The sequence below is a fragment of the Diabrotica undecimpunctata genome, chromosome 1 (assembly GCF_040954645.1).
Source record: "Diabrotica undecimpunctata isolate CICGRU chromosome 1, icDiaUnde3, whole genome shotgun sequence".
In the NCBI taxonomy this organism is placed as follows: domain Eukaryota; kingdom Metazoa; phylum Arthropoda; class Insecta; order Coleoptera; family Chrysomelidae; genus Diabrotica; species Diabrotica undecimpunctata.
The window spans coordinates 106,934,605-106,952,579 of record NC_092803.1 but is presented as its reverse complement, the minus strand read 5'-3'; the positions used below and the strand labels follow the sequence as shown (position 1 = coordinate 106,952,579).

General features: G+C 32.1%; 1 protein-coding gene across 2 annotated transcripts in view; it reads right to left on the bottom strand.

Annotated features, from left to right (window-relative positions):
• Elys (AT hook containing transcription factor 1 homolog) overlaps positions 1–17,975 on the bottom strand; it is a 90,677-nt gene that overhangs the window by 31,253 nt on the left and 41,449 nt on the right. For both annotated transcript variants that reach the window (XM_072545961.1, XM_072545970.1), the window contains exons 7-9: positions 16,548–17,266; positions 12,518–12,716; positions 11,545–11,785 (exon numbers count right to left, since the gene is read on the bottom strand). In XM_072545961.1, the coding sequence (XP_072402062.1) occupies positions 11,545–11,785; positions 12,518–12,716; positions 16,548–17,266 (1,159 nt within the window). The remainder of the gene's footprint in view (positions 1–11,544; positions 11,786–12,517; positions 12,717–16,547; positions 17,267–17,975) is intronic.

The following is a 17,975-nucleotide window of genomic DNA, read 5'->3' as shown; positions in this document are numbered from 1 at the left end:
TAAATATTTCGCGAGAATACACCAGAAAGTATAACGTGAATTCTTTATTTGACTATCTTGTTTCTATCAAGGAATGTAGGCTTTCAGTTCCGTTGTTTTGTAATGATACATTATTTTCAAGGTTGATAGAATGTGGTTTGAAATTTTAAAGCTACGTTTAGATCTGACACTTATATCATGCGTTTTTGCGTCAGACATAAACCTTTACTAATGTGAACAGAGAAAAATTTATATCAGCGATATATATTTCAACTATCAGCAACTTGTGTCTACACATTTATGACATCAATAACGATAGATGTAAACACTAGCCCAGGGAAATAAGCTGTCGGAAAACAACCGGCAGTTGTTTTTAGTAGTATGGACCTCTAGAAAAAGAACCTATATGTTTCCTGCAGTCAAATTTTTGGACTTAATTAATTATTAACAAATTAAGGTTAAGAAACGGTAAAGTTTCGCTTTTTTCGTATATCAGCAAAAAGTAAAGCGTTTGAAACAAATTTGAGAAGCGAAGAAACTTATAAGTCATACAAAAGCCTTAAAAACGGCGTTTTCTAAACGTTCCTATCCTTATTTATTGCTTCTTCTTCTTTAAGTGCCGTCTCCCGATCGGAGGTTGGATATCATCATAACTATCTTTACTCTATCTACTGCTGTTCTGAAGAGTTCTATAGAACTGCATTTAAACCAGTCCCTTAAATTCTTTAACCATGACACTCCCTTCTTCCTATACTCCTTCCTCCTCTTATTTTTTCCTGTATTATCAGCCTTAGCAGTTCATATCACTGTCCCCTCATTACGTGTCCCAGATATTGTAACTTTCTTATTTTTATTGTGTTTCATTATTTCGCATTCTTTGCCCATTTTTCGCAATACTTCTGTGTTAGTTTTCTTCTGTGTCCATGCTATTCTAAGCATCCTCCTGTAACATCACATTTCAAAGGACTGTAACTTATTTATGTGTTGCTTAGAAAGTTGCAAAATAAGTCAAACATTTCGGTTTTTTATAAATGTTAATAACTTTTTTATAAATAAACTTATAAGCTTTATATTACACACTATGTTGGGTCTTGTGATGCTTAAAAAAAGATTAAAATTTCAAACCGATCGATCAAAGAGTTTAAAAGTTATTTAATTTGTTTATCCCATATTAAATTGTTTTGCAACAATATAAGTCAGAAAATTAGCTAGAAATATTAAATATACGGATAGATTCTAAAAGAAAAAGATTTATTCTATTAATATTATTTAAAAAAAAAAAAATGAGGAAAAGTATTGCAAAATAATTTGGCAAAAACATGTCAACTTTTTGCTTATAAACAATTAGAATAACTTTTTAACCATTGACTGCAAAAAACTGATTTTTTCATATTTTGACAGGACACCCTAGGACACTTTGGGACGAAGTTAGTGCCTTTTTTATAAATTGATAGCAGCTTTGATTATAACAATTAAGAGATCTTATTAGGGTCATCTGAAAGAACAAACTTTAAAACTTTAATGAGAAAAATTCGAAAAAGATAGCATTTTAATGCAATCGTTCACAGAAGCTTCAAAATTGTGGTCGTCAAAATTGGTCGGCTTTGAAACTAGCGAGAGCGCAGGAGGGGGAAGGAGCTGTTAGTTGGATCTCTGTTTCTTGTTTATAGATTTCGACGTTTCTTTTTTTAATTTGTATTTACTGTTTGCGTGCATTACGAATATGTATTATTTAAATAATTAGGTTGTTAAATAAACCATCTAATTTGTTTAAACAATTTTTTTTTGTTTTAATTTTTTTTTAGGAATATTTGAGGTAACTTTTATTGTAAAAAATAAATATTTATGATTCATATATACTTCTCCAATAAACTTGATAAATATTTATTTATTTATTAGTATTTATTTACTTAACACTTTTTAAACAAATTATAAAAAAATATATTTTTTTCTTCACAATTGCTTTCTTTTAATAATTTGAATTATTCTAAGACGTTATTCTTGTAATTTTTCCGTAAAATACCTACTTTAAACTTAAAATGCAAATAAACAATTAAAAATGCCGATTTTAACGTTTTTCGAGGCCATTTTTCAATAGGTTATACATCAAATTTAAAAAACGCAACGTTCAAAATGCGCAAGTCCATTTTGATTTGATATAGCATAAGTCAGTTTAAAATATTTATGAACAAATTCATATACCGTTGCGGGATATATAGACTTGACAAGCATCTAAACTTTAACGTTCAAAACACATTGTTTATTTTTTACATATAACCTGAATCTTACATTACAGTAAAAAGTTAACCCAAAGGTTACCACGGGAAGCTGTTTATTTTTGCAACAAACAAAAAATTTGTGTTTGAACTCTTTATTCTTTTTTTTTATATATTAAGCAAGTACCCGTGGTATACTTTGGGTAAACTTTTTACTGTAATATTGCAGCATCATATTCTTCCGATTAAAATAAGATTAAAATTGTGGTAAGAAATGTGTTTCAAACGTTAAAGTTTGGACGTTCATCAAGTCAATATATTCCAAAACGCAACAGTATATCAACTTGTTTATGTATATTTTAAACTGACTTTTGCAATATAACATCAAAATGAAATTGAGCATTTTTAAACGAATTGACTTAAGCTTTCATTTTCTATTTTTTGTTTTTTTGTTATTTCGTCCGGAAATAACTCTCAAATTATTAAAAAAAATTGTTATACATAAATTTTCGAAAAACTTTTGAGCATAGCATATTGGCATCATAATATCGATTAAAACAAGTTTCAGCATGTGGGTATGAAATCGAGCTTTTTCGACAAAAGCCACACGCGTAGCATGCTTGGCAAGAAATAAAACCTAGTTTATCTGGGATTATTTATTTTCCAAGCATCACATAGACCAATAATATTTTTAGAAATAATTGAATAGGATAATTTGTTTTTTTTATAAAATCTATTATAAATAAAATATTTACAAAGTTTATTAAAGAAGAATATATATTAATCATAAATATTTATTTTTTACAATAAAAATTAGCTCAAATATTCCTAAAAAAAATAAAAACTGAAAAAAAATTGTTTAAACAAATTAGATGGTTTATTTAACAGCCTAATTATTTAAATAATACATATTCCTAATGTACGCAAAAAGTACATACAAATTAAAAAAGAAACGTTTAAATATATATAAACAAGAAATAGAGATACAGTTAACATCCGACCAATTTTAAGGACGAAAATTTTGAAGCTTGGTGAACGATTCAAGTAAAATGCAATCTTTGTCAAATTTTTCACGTTAAAACCTTAAAGTATTTTCTTTCAGATGACCCTAATAAGGTCTCTTAATTGTTATAAACAAAGTTGATATCAATTTATAAAAAAACGCACTAACTTCGTCCCAAAGTGTCCTAGGTCAACTTTTTTCCTTTTAAATTTGTAAAATAATTCAGGCTATCAAATTATGAAAAAATCAGTTTTTATAGTCAATGGTTAAAAAGTTATTCTATTCGTTTATAAGCAAAAAATTGACATGTTTTTGATAAAATTATTTTTCAATATTTAAAATTATTTTTCCTCATTTTTTTTTAATAATATTAATACACTCATGGACAAAAATATCGAATATTTCGAAATTTGCAAATTTTTGTTTTTTCAAAATAAATTCTGGTCAAGCAAGTCGTTTATTGTAAAATAGAGTTTATTTTAACAATGTTTAATGAACAATTTTAAGTTTCTATGCGGTGAAAATTGTGAAAAAATTAATGTTTAATATTAGGTAAATAAGGTTATTTTACTCTAAACTTAAATGATAATTTAAATTGCTTGAGCAACTGGTTTAAACTAAAAGAAGTGCATGATCAGTAACGAGTATTCCCCCCTTTAGCTCTTTTTACTGCTTGCATCTTTCTCAGCATGCTTGCAAGTAAATTTTGGACGTATCCTTGGGAAATTGAATTCCATTCATCCTGTGCAGCAAGCCGAAGCTGCTCCATCGTATTTGGAACGGGATTTCTGTGTCGTATACTGAGTTTTAGGTGATCCCACATGTGCTCTATTGGATTTAAATCCGGGCTGGACGGTGGCCAATCCAATCTTCGAATTTGGACCTCATCAAGATAATTACTCACTATGGCAGCAGCATGTGGTCGAGCATTATCGTGCAATAACGTGAATCTTTCATATCCAATGTAAACAACATATGACAAAACATGATCTTGTAGGATGTTTTAAACGTAAGAATCACCAGTCATCCGTCCAATCACTTCCACAAGTGCGGTAAGTACCACCCAACTAACACCTTCCCAAAGAATTATGCCATCAACTCCAAAACTAACGGTCTGGGCGAGACTGCAGCTGGCGAATCGTTCTTCAACTCTTCTATAACTCTTCTAAAAGAACGTTTTTCCAGTTGTCGATATTCCACTAAATATGTGTTCTTGCAAATTCCAAACGACGAGCTTTATGATTTTGGAGAAGACGTGGAACTTTGGAATTCACATTAACTTGTCTAACATTTAATAGCTCATTTCTGACGTGCATCGATGTCAATGAACGATTTCGTGTAGAATTAAGAACCAAAAACGGTCATCAATTGCAGTGGGCACCTTGGACGTCGTTGACCAGGCCTTCGTACAAAATTTCCTGTTTCGCCGTACCTTTTTAGAGTATTTGAAACTATAAATTCAGTTCAGCTGAGACGTCGTGCGATACCTTTTTGTGCATATCCTTCCTCGTACAAAATTATAATATGTGCTACTTGTACTTCATCGTAGTGCCGAATTGGTGGTATACTTGTTTTAAACTTAGTTAAATCAAAACAATATTTAATTAAACTTAATAAATTAAACCAAAAATAATCGAATTAGTATGATTTTTCCTTTACGTGAAGAAGGATTTTTATGATAAAATGTACGAATGACACTAACTGCTGAATAAACGTCAAAATAAACATTAAAATGTTTTAAACCAGTTGAGTACATCAGCCTACTATATGAGTATTATCAGTAATCTAAAATTATTTTGAAATAATGTGACTACAAAAAAAATTGGAAAATTCCAAAATATTCGATATTTTTGTACATGTATAATAAATCTTCTTCTTTTAGAATCTATCCGTATCTTTAATATTTCTATTTAATTTTCTAACTTATATTGTTGCAGAATAATTTAATTTGGGATAAACAAATTAAATAACTTTTAAACTCTGACCGATCGATTTGAAATTTTATTCTTATTTTAAGCACCACAAGACCCAACATTGTACGTAATATAAAGCTTTTTATTAAAAAAAAAAGTTATTAACATTTATAAAAAAAACGGAATTTTTGACTTATTTTGCAACTTTCTAAGCCACAAATAAGGATAGGAAGTTTAGAAAACGCCATTTTGAAGGTTTTTATATGACTTATAAGTTTCTTCACTTCTCAAATTTGTTTGTTTTTGTAGAGGTCCATACTACTTAAAACAACTGTCGGTTGCCTGGCCGAACGAGTGTCACGAAAAAAAGCTTATTTCCCTGGGCTAGTGTTTACATCTACCGTTATAGATGTCATAGATGTGTAGACACAAGTTGATGATAGCTGAAATATATATCACTGATATAATTTTTTCTCTGTTTACATTAGTAAAGGTTTATGTCTGACCGGTTCAGTGTCACAAACAGGGTACTTTTTTTGTTTATTTCCCTGGTCTACACTTGTTAGTTTGAAATTGAAAGTTTCGGTCAAAATAGGGCCTACCGCATGAGTAGTCCGAACGAGAGGGTGGACTTTAGTTGGTAGGCAGGGAGCTATGGGTGCATTTGTGAGCACGACTCCTCTGGAAGAAAATCGTGTGGATGGACCCTTCCACTCTTAAAGGGACAGGGCCTGGTACGGTCTTTAGAAGATTTACCACCTCATTGCCATTAGAAAAAAATGTCGAGCTATATAACTTTTAACTTGTTCCCATATCAGTTCAATAGAGTTTAGTTGGCAGTGGTAGGGAGGAAGGCGCACGACATCGATATCATGTGTTTTTGCATCCACTGCATAACGTACTGGATATTGAATTTTACAAATTGTAGCAATTCAATTTTTACAGATTTTTCTGAAAAACTAATGTCTTTGTTTGTTAGCCATTTAATGGGATTAGCCTCCTGCTTTCTTTTTAGATTGAAATATTAAAGAACCACCTACTAAGAAAACGTTATCACTTCCAACATCTGTTATTATTAAGCGTAGTTCCTTACCGGAAGGAACACTTAATCCTGTAGATAATCCTTCCAAAAAAAGCCTGTCGTGAAGATTGAACGTTTGTGTCCTGCCACAATTTACCCACTGTGTAACCTTTATTCTCCCAAGTTTCGTCCAAATAAAATATTGGTTTATCTTCTAAATATAATTTAAAATTGGTTCTGAGGTATCTCCGTATCCAATAAACAATTTCCACAGTATTAACCATAGTTGCTTTTCTATCATGTTTTGCCCATTTGAACTTCAATTGTCTTAGCATAACAATATAAACTGATATATAATTTATTCACCCAACCACTTGCCGAAAGAAGATTGAAGAGGGTATGGCCAGAAGACCTACTGCAATAATACTTAGAGAACCGTCACTGGAAGGTACCTAACTCACGTTAATTTACTTAGAGACTATTTACTTATTACTCTGTGTATAGTGTAGATTGTAAACATGCAATGTAACAATAAAAAAAAATGTATTAGCATACTGCACTTGCAACCACACTGCAACCTCCTTATAATCTCGTTCCATTGCTTTCATTATTGTTTTTATCAATTAACCATAACCATAGCATTAGTGATTTCTAACAAGTTGATGATAACTAACGATTTACCCTTACATTATAGATTTCTAAAACTTTACCTTATTTTACAAAAAGGATTTACCCTATTTAAAATTAATTTTATTGCAATAAAAATAATAGTCACTTTTATAGAAAAAAAACAACTGAAAAGACATATAAAGTAAATACCGAAATAGTACCTTACCTAATGGAAACAAATATTTTTAAATGCCCATTTTATGCACCCTGTAAATAAAAATATAGATACCCACACCTGAAATGTGTGTAAATTTAAATTCATTGCTCGTCATCAATGACATTTCCACGTTGTCACAGTACACCCAACTACTCCATATCCCCATATATATCATATTTTAAATCAAATCAAATTTGCAGGAAAAATGTGTCGATAAAATATCGACACAAATCACATCGACAATGTATTGGTGTTACAGCGATAAAAATGTGGAATCAAGATTTTTTAGTTATTGACAACAGCATTAAACAATTTTACAAACATTTTTACAATTTAAATATATGTTTGTATAGGATTAAGCCACAATTATTCAATATCAATTTGAAATATACAAATGTGAAAAATCAGAAGATGAGAACGGAAAATCATGATTATGCTAAAACCTATTGTTATTGCAATTCAAATGGTTCTCCCAGAAAATGGAGGAAGAGTATAAGATTCTCACAAAAATTTGTACCTGTGGGCACAAACAATCGAAGTCAGTGTTGTGAAGAGATTATAGGACTTTTCATAAAAAAATAGTGTCAGACATTTGTTTCGAATAGACATTTTGTAAACAAACATTTTAGGTAAACGCTCTAAATAATATAAAGACAATACATTTATATTATTTTATAAATTTTCTAAAGTCTTTATTTCTATATAAGCAAGGTTATTTCTTTATTATATAAAACATATTTCTTTATAAATAATTTACAAACGTATGACGTATAATATATATAAGTCATTGTCAAATCTGTTTGTACGAAAAACATGGCGGCTGATGAAAAGTCCTATGTATAACACATACAAAAGTCAAAAAGTTTTTCTGTCTTGGCAATCAGATGGTGTTAAGCAACTTCAGAATAGAAATATTTTTTATTAAGTACTTAATGCCGTGCCGGTGTAGTTTCCAAGAAGGAGAGGTTCTGAATTGAGTAGGGGCTCTTCAGTACTTCTTGGAAAACACACTCGGATGGGTAGTAGTTCCTACAGATATGTGGGGCAGGTGTGAATAAGGCTTTGCCAAATAAACACCCATGGATCAACTGAGAGCATGGCATAGGGCAGCAGCTATGTCATTAAAGGAACGGAGCGATAGAGAAAATTTCTTTACCGGTCTGATACTGAATAATCACAGGCGGTAATTATGATTTAACCGGTTGTGACACTGCGAAATCACCGAATGTTTGCCGGTATAAGTAAACCCCCACTTACTGACCAACGGCTTCAGGCGGATGAGTTGGTAAGTGGGAGGCCACTCTTTTGTCCTAAGATTGAGAAATCGATCTCAAAGGCGGATGAACCAAGATCAACAACATAAGGTTGCAGAAGGCAAGGAGAAACCACTGCATTAAAGATCCCTAACGATTCTCAAGAACAACCACAAATGGACGTAAATCAAACAGTGGTCCCGAGTGCCCGGCCTCCCTTTAATAGGACAGGGGTGCGAAGAATCCCCGGGCGGAAAAACAAATTTAATGTAAGCGATTTAAAACGCATAGCAACGTGGAATATAAATGGAGATATTAGACATACAAGTATTGGGCCTTTCACAAGTTCCATGGCCAAATTCTGGAAACTACACCAAGGATAATAATATTATTTTCTACTCAGGCAAAAGCACTGGAGAACACAGCCATGATGTTGGTATTATTATCAACAATAATTTAAAAGAGTTTGTGACAAATTTCATTCCCTTTAACGAACGTAAAACTGAAAGCTAAACCTCTAAACATAAATCTAATCCAAGTGTGCGCTTTAACATTTGATAGCAATGATGCTGAGGTTAAAAAATTCTACGCGGACTTAGAGCTGTTAACAAAAAATATAAAGAAGCAGGAGGTAAAAATAATTATGGGCGACTTTAATTCTAAAGTCGGTCGAGAAAAAACTGGAAATATAGTAGGAAATTTTGGGTTAGATAAAAGAAACGAAAGAGGTGATAGACTAGTCCAGTACTGCCAGGAGAAAGAATTAGTCATACCAAATACATACTACGACCTACCCTCACGAAGATTATACCCGTGGACTTCTCCAAACGATAACACCAACAATATAATCAGAAACCAAATAGATTGTATAATGATTAACAAAAGGTTTCGTAATGGGGTACAAAGTGCAAAAACCTATCCAAGCGCAGATGCAGATACAGACCATAATCTATTACTAGCAAACGTCAACATTAAACTCAGAAAACCGGAGAAAAAAGTTAAAACCACCAAAATAAACGTCAAAAACCTAAAAGACGACAACTGAAAACAGCAACTAAACGCGGAGATAAATAAATTAACTAAAGGAAGCGTGGAATGAGCAGATATGAAAAAAGCCATATTAAAAGCGGGAAAAGAGGTCCTAGGCGAAGAAGAGAAACCCACTTAAAAGGACTGGATGACACCGGAAATAGTTGAGCTAATAACTGAAAAAAGAAAATACATAAATAAAGATGAAAATAAATATAAAACCTTCAAGAATAAAATCAAATATGAAATCAGAAAGGCTAAGTAGGAATGGATGAACAAGGAATACCAGGAACTGGAAGAACTCAGCAACAAACGTGACACCTCAAACTTACATAAAAAAATTAAAGAACTTACAGGCAACACCAGACAAAGAAGAACACTCATAACAAGAGATAATAATGGAGGAATACTTACTAAAAAGAGTAAAATAAAGGAAGTATGGGAACAATATATACTCCATATGTCCCATGACGAGAGGGAACATGAACAAGATATAGGTCAAGAAGAACAATACCTACAACGTTTACCCTCAGAAGTAAAGAATGCCCTACAGAATGGAAAACAAGGAAAAGCACCGGGTCCTGATCAAATTCCAGTTGAACTGTTAAAAGCCTTAGATGATGGTAATATAAAGAGACTCACCCGAATTCTCAACCACATATATGTAGAGGGCGACATCCCGGAGGAATGGCTTAAATCGATATTTTTACCTCTACCAAAAAAAAAACAATCCCAAATCATGTAATGACTATAGATTGATAAGCCTCATGTGCCACCCTTTAAAGATTCTCTTTAAAATTGTTCAAAACCGAATTTATAACAAATGTGAGGAGCAGATAGATCAAACGCAGTTTGGCTTCAGAGGAGGCATGGGTACATGAGAGGCATTATTTGCGTTGACGGCACTCTTGCAGAAATTTCGGGAATATAACAAGAGTGCATATGTATGCTTCATAGACTTTAGGAAGGCCTTTGACCGAGTGCAGCATATGAAGTTAATAGATGAATTAAAAAACATCAATTTAGACAAAAAAGACATTGAGTTTATTAATGCTATATAGTCTGGAACCAGAAAGCAGTAGTAAAGGTGAACGATATAGAAACAAATAATATACCGATTGCGAGAGAGGTCAGGCAAGGATGCGTCTTGTCTCCGACGCTTTTTAACGTGTACTCACAGGTCATATTCAGAAAAGCCTTATGGGAAAGAATAGAGGGAATAAGAATTGGTGGAGAAATCGTAAACACCATGAGATATGCAGATGACACGGTAATTATGGCTGAGAGTATAGAAGAACTACAAACTTTACTAGATGCAATAAATGGGACTTGACATCAACACAGATAAGACCAAATTTATGATAGTATCAAGGAGTCCAATAAATAATGAACAACTAACCCTTGGTGGACAGCAAATAGAGATAGTGACAAAATATAAATATCTGGGAGCTTACATCAACACAGAATTAGATCCAGACCAAGAGATCAGGGTACGAATAGAAATGGCAAGGGTAGCATTCTTAAAATTCAAGCAATTGTTCTGTGACAAAAATCTGAATACTGCGCTGAGACTGAGGTTTGTTGAATGTTACATCTGGTCCCAACTCTTGTACGGGGTAGAAACATGGACGTTAAAAGCGCAAATAGTTAAGAAGCTTGAAGCCTTTGAACTTTGGATATACCGGAGAATGTTGAGAATTCCATGGACTATCATGGTCACCAATGAGGAAGTGCTGAGAAGGATGGGTCGAGACAAAAAATTGTTGAGAACAATAAAAGTACGCAAGACTGCATACCTTGGACACATACTGAGTAATGATAAATATAGTCTTTTGCAGGTCATCATGCAGGGTAGAGTCGATTGAAAAAAGGGAATAGGTAGAAAGAGGAAGTCATGGCTGCGAAATATTCGAGACTGGTCAAACATGACTGTAGACGAATTATTCTACGTTGCAAAAGACAGAGAAACTTTTAGAAATGTGGTCGCCAACCTCCGTTAATGGGGACGGCATAGGAAGAAGAAGAAGTACTTAATCTTGTTATGATATCCGAATAAAATTTATTTTTGCACACTTTTGGTGTGCAAAATTATATAGGTAAAATACTTTCATATTATAAATTTCATAAATAAAATAGCTACACACATTTACAGTACTAAAATCCATAATAATTGTAAATTGCATCTGCAGTAATCACATAAATCGGGATATTGTCGCTTGCGACAAAAACGTAAAATTCTAAATCTTGATCATAATAAGGTTAAAGAATTAATTCATAAATAATAAATAAGGTTAATGAATTTACCTTCAAAATACTTTGAGGGGTGCACAAATTCAGATTGTCGTATGATGAAGACAGATCGCGTTGTAAGGACGTTTTTCTTTTAACAATTGGTGTCAAAGTAAACGGCATATCTACTCTCTTAATTGGAGACTGTGGATTTTTAATTTCAGATCTTGGACTTATTCGTATTCTCTTACTTGCAGAGGCTGAATCTTCATCATCCATGTCGATGATTTTTGGAGTTATCACTGGTGTAAAGGCCCTAAAAATTTAAATCATAATAAGATTTAAAACACAAAGACACATCGAGTGTCTTTATGATTTAGCAATTATTAAAACACAAAGACACATCTAGTGTCTTTATGTTTTAGCAATTATTAAAGTTATCTCATATGTCATCACAAACTACAAAAATAATCAATCGAATTTACTGAAACAGAGACATACTCCGTAGTGACCACCGACTCAAGACCTTTAAATTAAACTCCATTTACCAGATACTTCAATCGTCTTCCATGCATACATGTACGAGGAGGGAAAGTATTTACATAAATTTCTTGAAATAAATAAGTGCATTTACTTCAGGTCAAAAATGATGACTGCAGGTAACGTTCAACACTTCTATTTTATCTTCCTCCGGTCCTCTGCTTATTTGACCATACATACTCCACACAATTCTAATAAGCAACTCTACTGCTCAAGGTTGCTTCTATAGTTAATATTAAGAATAAAAAGCAGCAAATCTGAATTGGAAATTCGTTAGATGTACCTACCTGAGACAAGGTGAGAACAGATATGATTAAATAAATCTAGGAAACGTAATACTAAGAATCACAAGCGCAAAAAAATAAGTCCGCAATTTAGATAGACGGATGATCTCAAACAATTTGCTGACCAACACGGTTTCAAATACTTCAAGACATAGATAAAACTGCAGAGAACAATGTCCAAAGATGACTATGACTTGGTAGGAAGATACAATACTTATAATTACCTTTTCCCGTTTCTACATATTGTTGGCGTTCTCAAGAATGGCGTTTCTTCGGTCTTCAAATCTCTACAGTCATCTACAGCAATACTCTCTGGGAACGTTCGTTTAGCTTTAGCCAAAGCGGCGTGTATTAGAGTGGATTTGTACTTAACTTGTTCACTAGCGTCGTGTACAAAAACCGACATTGGAGTGGGACGTTTAACTGAAATAAGTATATATTATTCTGTTACATATTAAAAATAACTGGATGTAGTTTAATATTGGAAATTTTTCATTATGGTGATTGAATTTTATCTTTTTTTACAAAAGTAAAAGTCATGAGTTAATAAGTTAACAACGAATTAAAAAAAACAAATATCACTTATAAAATATTTTTGCAACAATGAAACTCTTTAAACCTCTATTATATTCTATGACTAATTATATCATCCGAAATACATCATTATCATCATCATTCTCAGTATATTCTACCGATTATGGTGCAGCCCCTCTTAGATAGTCATTCTTGATTTCTGTCGATGATTGTCTAAAATTCGCTTTTCTGTGCCATGTTGTACTGTCTTGTTTCCTTATGTCATAGTCCTATCTTAAATTTGGATGTTTTCTTGGTCTCTTTTTAAATATTTAATTCTATGAAGTTTCGCTATTATCTCTTTCTTTAGTGTCCAAGTTTCGCAGCCGTATGTCATGATTGGCGTATACACTGGTCGAATGCTTTTTTCTTCAAGTGGATTGGCATCTTCGATTTGAATATAACTGCATTTCTATCAATAGATGCCCAAGCCAGTTTCATTCTTCTGTTGATTTCTGGAAGTACGGAACCAGATTTATGTATTAATTGTCCCAGTTATACATACTCGTCTACTGTTTCAAGTGCAGTGTTGGTTATTATTACATCTTGGATATCCACTAGCTCGTTGTATATAGTTTTCGTTTTTGTCAAGTTAATTTTTAGGCCAACTTCATTGCTAGCTGCAACGATGTCGAGTTGTAGAGTTGCAGTAAAGATAGTTGATATTGCTTTGAGAGTTTTCATAAATTTTTAACTTAGCTTTTGCTTGTCTGTATATATTAGCCAAAGTTTCTATGTACGGTTTGTCAATGCCTTAGTTGGTCAAAGCTTCTTTACTTTCTTGGGATATATAGAATCGAAAGCCTTCTCGAAATCTATAAAGGTTAATGCTAGCGGTATTGCATATTCTTTAGCTCTACTCATTAGTTCTCGAAGCGTTATGATCCATGGTACTGAAACCACTTCTGAAGTCAGCTTGCTCTCTCGGCTGAGCAACATCTAATGCGTTTGTTAATCTGTTGTTGATGATCTTTGTGAATATCTTGTATATGATTGGTAGTAGACTTATAGGTCTGTAGTTTTTGATATTATCTTTGCTACCTTTCTTATGAATGAGAATTTTGTTTGCTGTATTCCAGTGGTCTCGTATGCATCTCGATCTTAAGCAGATCGTAAATATGCCTGTTAAGATTTTCCAGGTCTTATTGTTAGCGTATTTAAGCAGTTCCACTGTTATACCACCTATTCCAGCTGCTTTACCGCTTTTCATTTTTGTAATTTGTCTATTCTACTTCTTCCGGAAGGACTTCTGATACATCTTCTTGGTTACTGGTGTTTTCGTTTGTTAGAGCAACGATTTGCTTCTTCCCAATGATTAATGCTTTTCTTGTTCATCCGAAATATATATTTATATATATATATATATAACGTTTCGGCAAATTTGACATTTTCAATAAGCACTTTATTAAACTTTAAACATTACATTTTACATTTAAATTTCATGTTTACACTTTTTAAAAAAGTTTAACATGGATTAAAAATTGGTATATGACATTGACAGATGACATCTAGCAGATACCTTAAAGTATGAGTGGTGCAGGGTCGTATCTTAAAAATCTGTCATAGTGCATTTAAAAAACAACTCAATTTATTAAGTTATGATACATATTGGAAAGATCTTTGATGTCAGTCTTATTATTGATGGAATTTAGATCTTTTTTTATGTGAATCATCTCCAACATGCATCTTTTGTTTTAATTTTGTTCTTTTTCCAAAATCTGTACATTTTCAAAATCAAACACACCGATACCTACATAGAAGAATGGTTGCACACAAACATAGTATACAAACCAAGGCATTAAACACAACAGCCCTAACCAAACATTCTCTAGAAAATAGCCATTCTGTTGATTTAAATACGCAAAGTAAGTGGGATGAAAATCTCACTGTAATTGACGTTATCAGTCAATAAGAAAGAAAAAGATGAAAATACTCTTTCAGTATTTTAATAGAAAACTTTTTGTGCAGTATTTCTAAACTTCTTCAGGTCTAATCATTGTGAAATAATATACAGATGTAAATCAATATCAAATACAATGGTTTTAGATGTTAAAGTAAGTTAAAGTTAAAGTAAGTTAAAAATGCATTAAAATTACAACAACAAAAATTGCAAAAAATGTCACAATATTCTAAAGTTGGTACAATGTTATAAGGTTTCGTTTATATAAAATAGATCGAAAAACAAAGCTAGGAGCAACAGTATCTTGTTTGAATTTCTAAGAAACCATAGTCAGTAATGTAAAGAACTTGTTTAAAAAACATTTTTGTATTTGTTGAAAAAAAAAACATTCGACAAAAATCTATTTGTTTATTATTATAATAAAATCTGATATGGTTTTGTATAAATGTTTCAAACATATATAATTAAAAGGAAAACAAACAATATCTTTAAAGAACTCTCTGGTTTAACTTATGTAGAGACACATAAATCTCAAAAAATAGAAATTACTATAAAAATGGTAGCAAGAAATAATTGTTATCACAAAAAGCTCTTTCTTGAAATCATGACAGAACAGAATAACCAACCCTGAATCATAATGTATTACGGAATTTAAAAAAAAAAGAAAAATAGCAAATAAAAACGTTAAATGTATGTTTAAATCCAAAAAAACCTAGAAATAGGTATGGGTTAATTATATATTATTTTGGAAAACAAATCTTATATTTGAAGCATGGTTATTCAGCTGGACGCGGGACATCGAGACAAGATATGGTCAATTAAAAGGTCTCGTTATATGTCGTGATACAATTTTCAATTTTTTTCATTGTTTTTGTCCTACTAGGTTTTAAACCTTTTTCCAGTAGCGCTGAGCTTCATACTATGTTTTCTGTATTTTTAAAATTTAAATAATGTATTTAAAATGAAATTAAGTAATTTTATTATTTATTTATTTTTATATTTTAAACAAATTTATTAAATTATTATGTTTGCTCCTAACGCCACCCGTTAACGTATTAACAAAGCATACTTCGTTTACTTATGACAAACCTGTCAAATTCAGACAAGATATTAAATTAATATTAAAATATAAATAAATATTACTTGATAGTAAATTTAATTATTATATAAACTAAATTATATGTTTAAAAACAAAAATTGTACTTATATAAACTATTTCAAAACGAGAATTAGTATAAAAACAGATGATTCAATGTTGTTATTAATCAGATGATGTTTACAACTTTTATTAAATTTTGATAATCGTTACGAATCGAATCTTTTAGAGATAGATATTTTTTTTAATTTCTAATTCTCATTTAATGTCTATATTTTGATATTTATTTTTCATGCAGTTTTTAATTTAAACCTGCTTAGAGTAAATATATGATGACTAGAAACGAATTGATCCAGAGTAGTGAATCGATCTCAATAACCGCTATTCTATGACGCTACCCGTGACGACGCCATCTTGTGGCGCTAATTCCGTGATGCTCACCTTAGCATTTTACTGTAGAGAAAAAAAAGTAATACAACGCCAGTATAGAAGCTTCGCTTCAACAAGATAACTAACCTGAGATGATAACGTGGATATGTAACGAAACATCAGTGAATATTTCTGAGGGCTAAAATAAATGTAACAGGGATGTCGGGTAATTCTAAAGAGGAATACGGAGCGAATTTGTGAACGCACTGTATAATACTACCTTAACACATGAAAAATATAATAAAAGTATACATACCTTCCTTCCATAGGTTAGTTCTTTCTCGTCTAATATATTCTACTAAGTTCTTATTGACATCTGGTAATAACGTCTTGAATATTTTAACAATTTGGTCCGTCTTTGATGCCATACTCTGCCCTATTAAGCCCTGTTTTTCTGGACATCTCCTCCTTACATTTGAATGAGTATCGAAAGCTTCAATGAATCTAGACCTTAAGAGGTAATAAAAAATTTGAAGATCATCTGAAGTTGGATTTTTGATAGCCTTGAGGTAATCAAAGAACGCTTTTTCTTCATCGGTGTTCAAGCACTTGTAGAGTATTAAATGTAAAGCATCGTTTTTCCTGCATTCGTTAAACAGGTGCGTTAATAAGTTTTCTTCGTTTTTATTCTGATGCTGTTTCTTGAAATAAAAAGCTTCGTCTAACATGTTATTAGCTATAAATAAACTAATGGCAGTTAGTACATCATGCTCGTCTGTAATCGGTGGTTTTCTTATTTGCATGTATAGTAAAGCAAAGTTCGGCTGTTTATGCAGTAAAAGTGACCTCATCGCAATATTATGATGCCACGGCTGAAGGTCTTCGCCAAGCACAAAAGGGTCTAAAAGTTGTTCCATGGCTGTTGTGAAATCCCCGTGATCTAATTGCCAAAAAGCTTGTGTTATCTTTATTACGCTAGGAGATACTTTAAAAACCGCCGGGAATTTGATGAGATGAGTTACAACTGAAGAATACCTAAAAATGAATTAATATTAGGTAATATTGTGCATAAAATTATCGTAATGTCATACGTCGCCATGTTATCATATCCACTGGCAACTCTAACATCTTAAAATATAATACCAAATAATGTAAACTAAATTGTAACAGATAAATTTTAACGGGTTTTTACCCTGATATTTAGTGGCTCAAAACATATACACCTAGACACTGATGATGGAACATGGTTTCTGAAAACGTTTTGTCTTCACGACATAGCCCGTTTGGGTTTTTTTAATTTATATACCTTTTATAAAGGAATTTTACTTAAATTTTTTTAATATTAATTCATCATCATATAACGGGGGTCCTACGGCGATTGCCGCTTCCCGCATTTCAGCCTCCATCTTTTCCTATCTCTCCAATCTCCCTCTTCTAAGCCTCTAGATTGCATTGTTTTTGTAATTTCTCTTCTCCAGGAATTTGGTGGTCTTCCCCTTTTCCTTCTTTCTGGCGGAACATACATTAAGGCTTTCTTTTGCCACCGCTCCTCCTCCATTCTCATCACGTGACCATACCATTGTAATTGCCTTCCTTGTATTCTATCTGAAAGAGTATCTCTAATTCCTGTACGGTTTCGTATTTCCTCATTCCTGATTCTTCCCATTCTCGATACTCGACATGACCTTCTAAGATAATCCATTTCCACAACGTCTACTTTATCTCGTTCATTGTTTGTCATCGT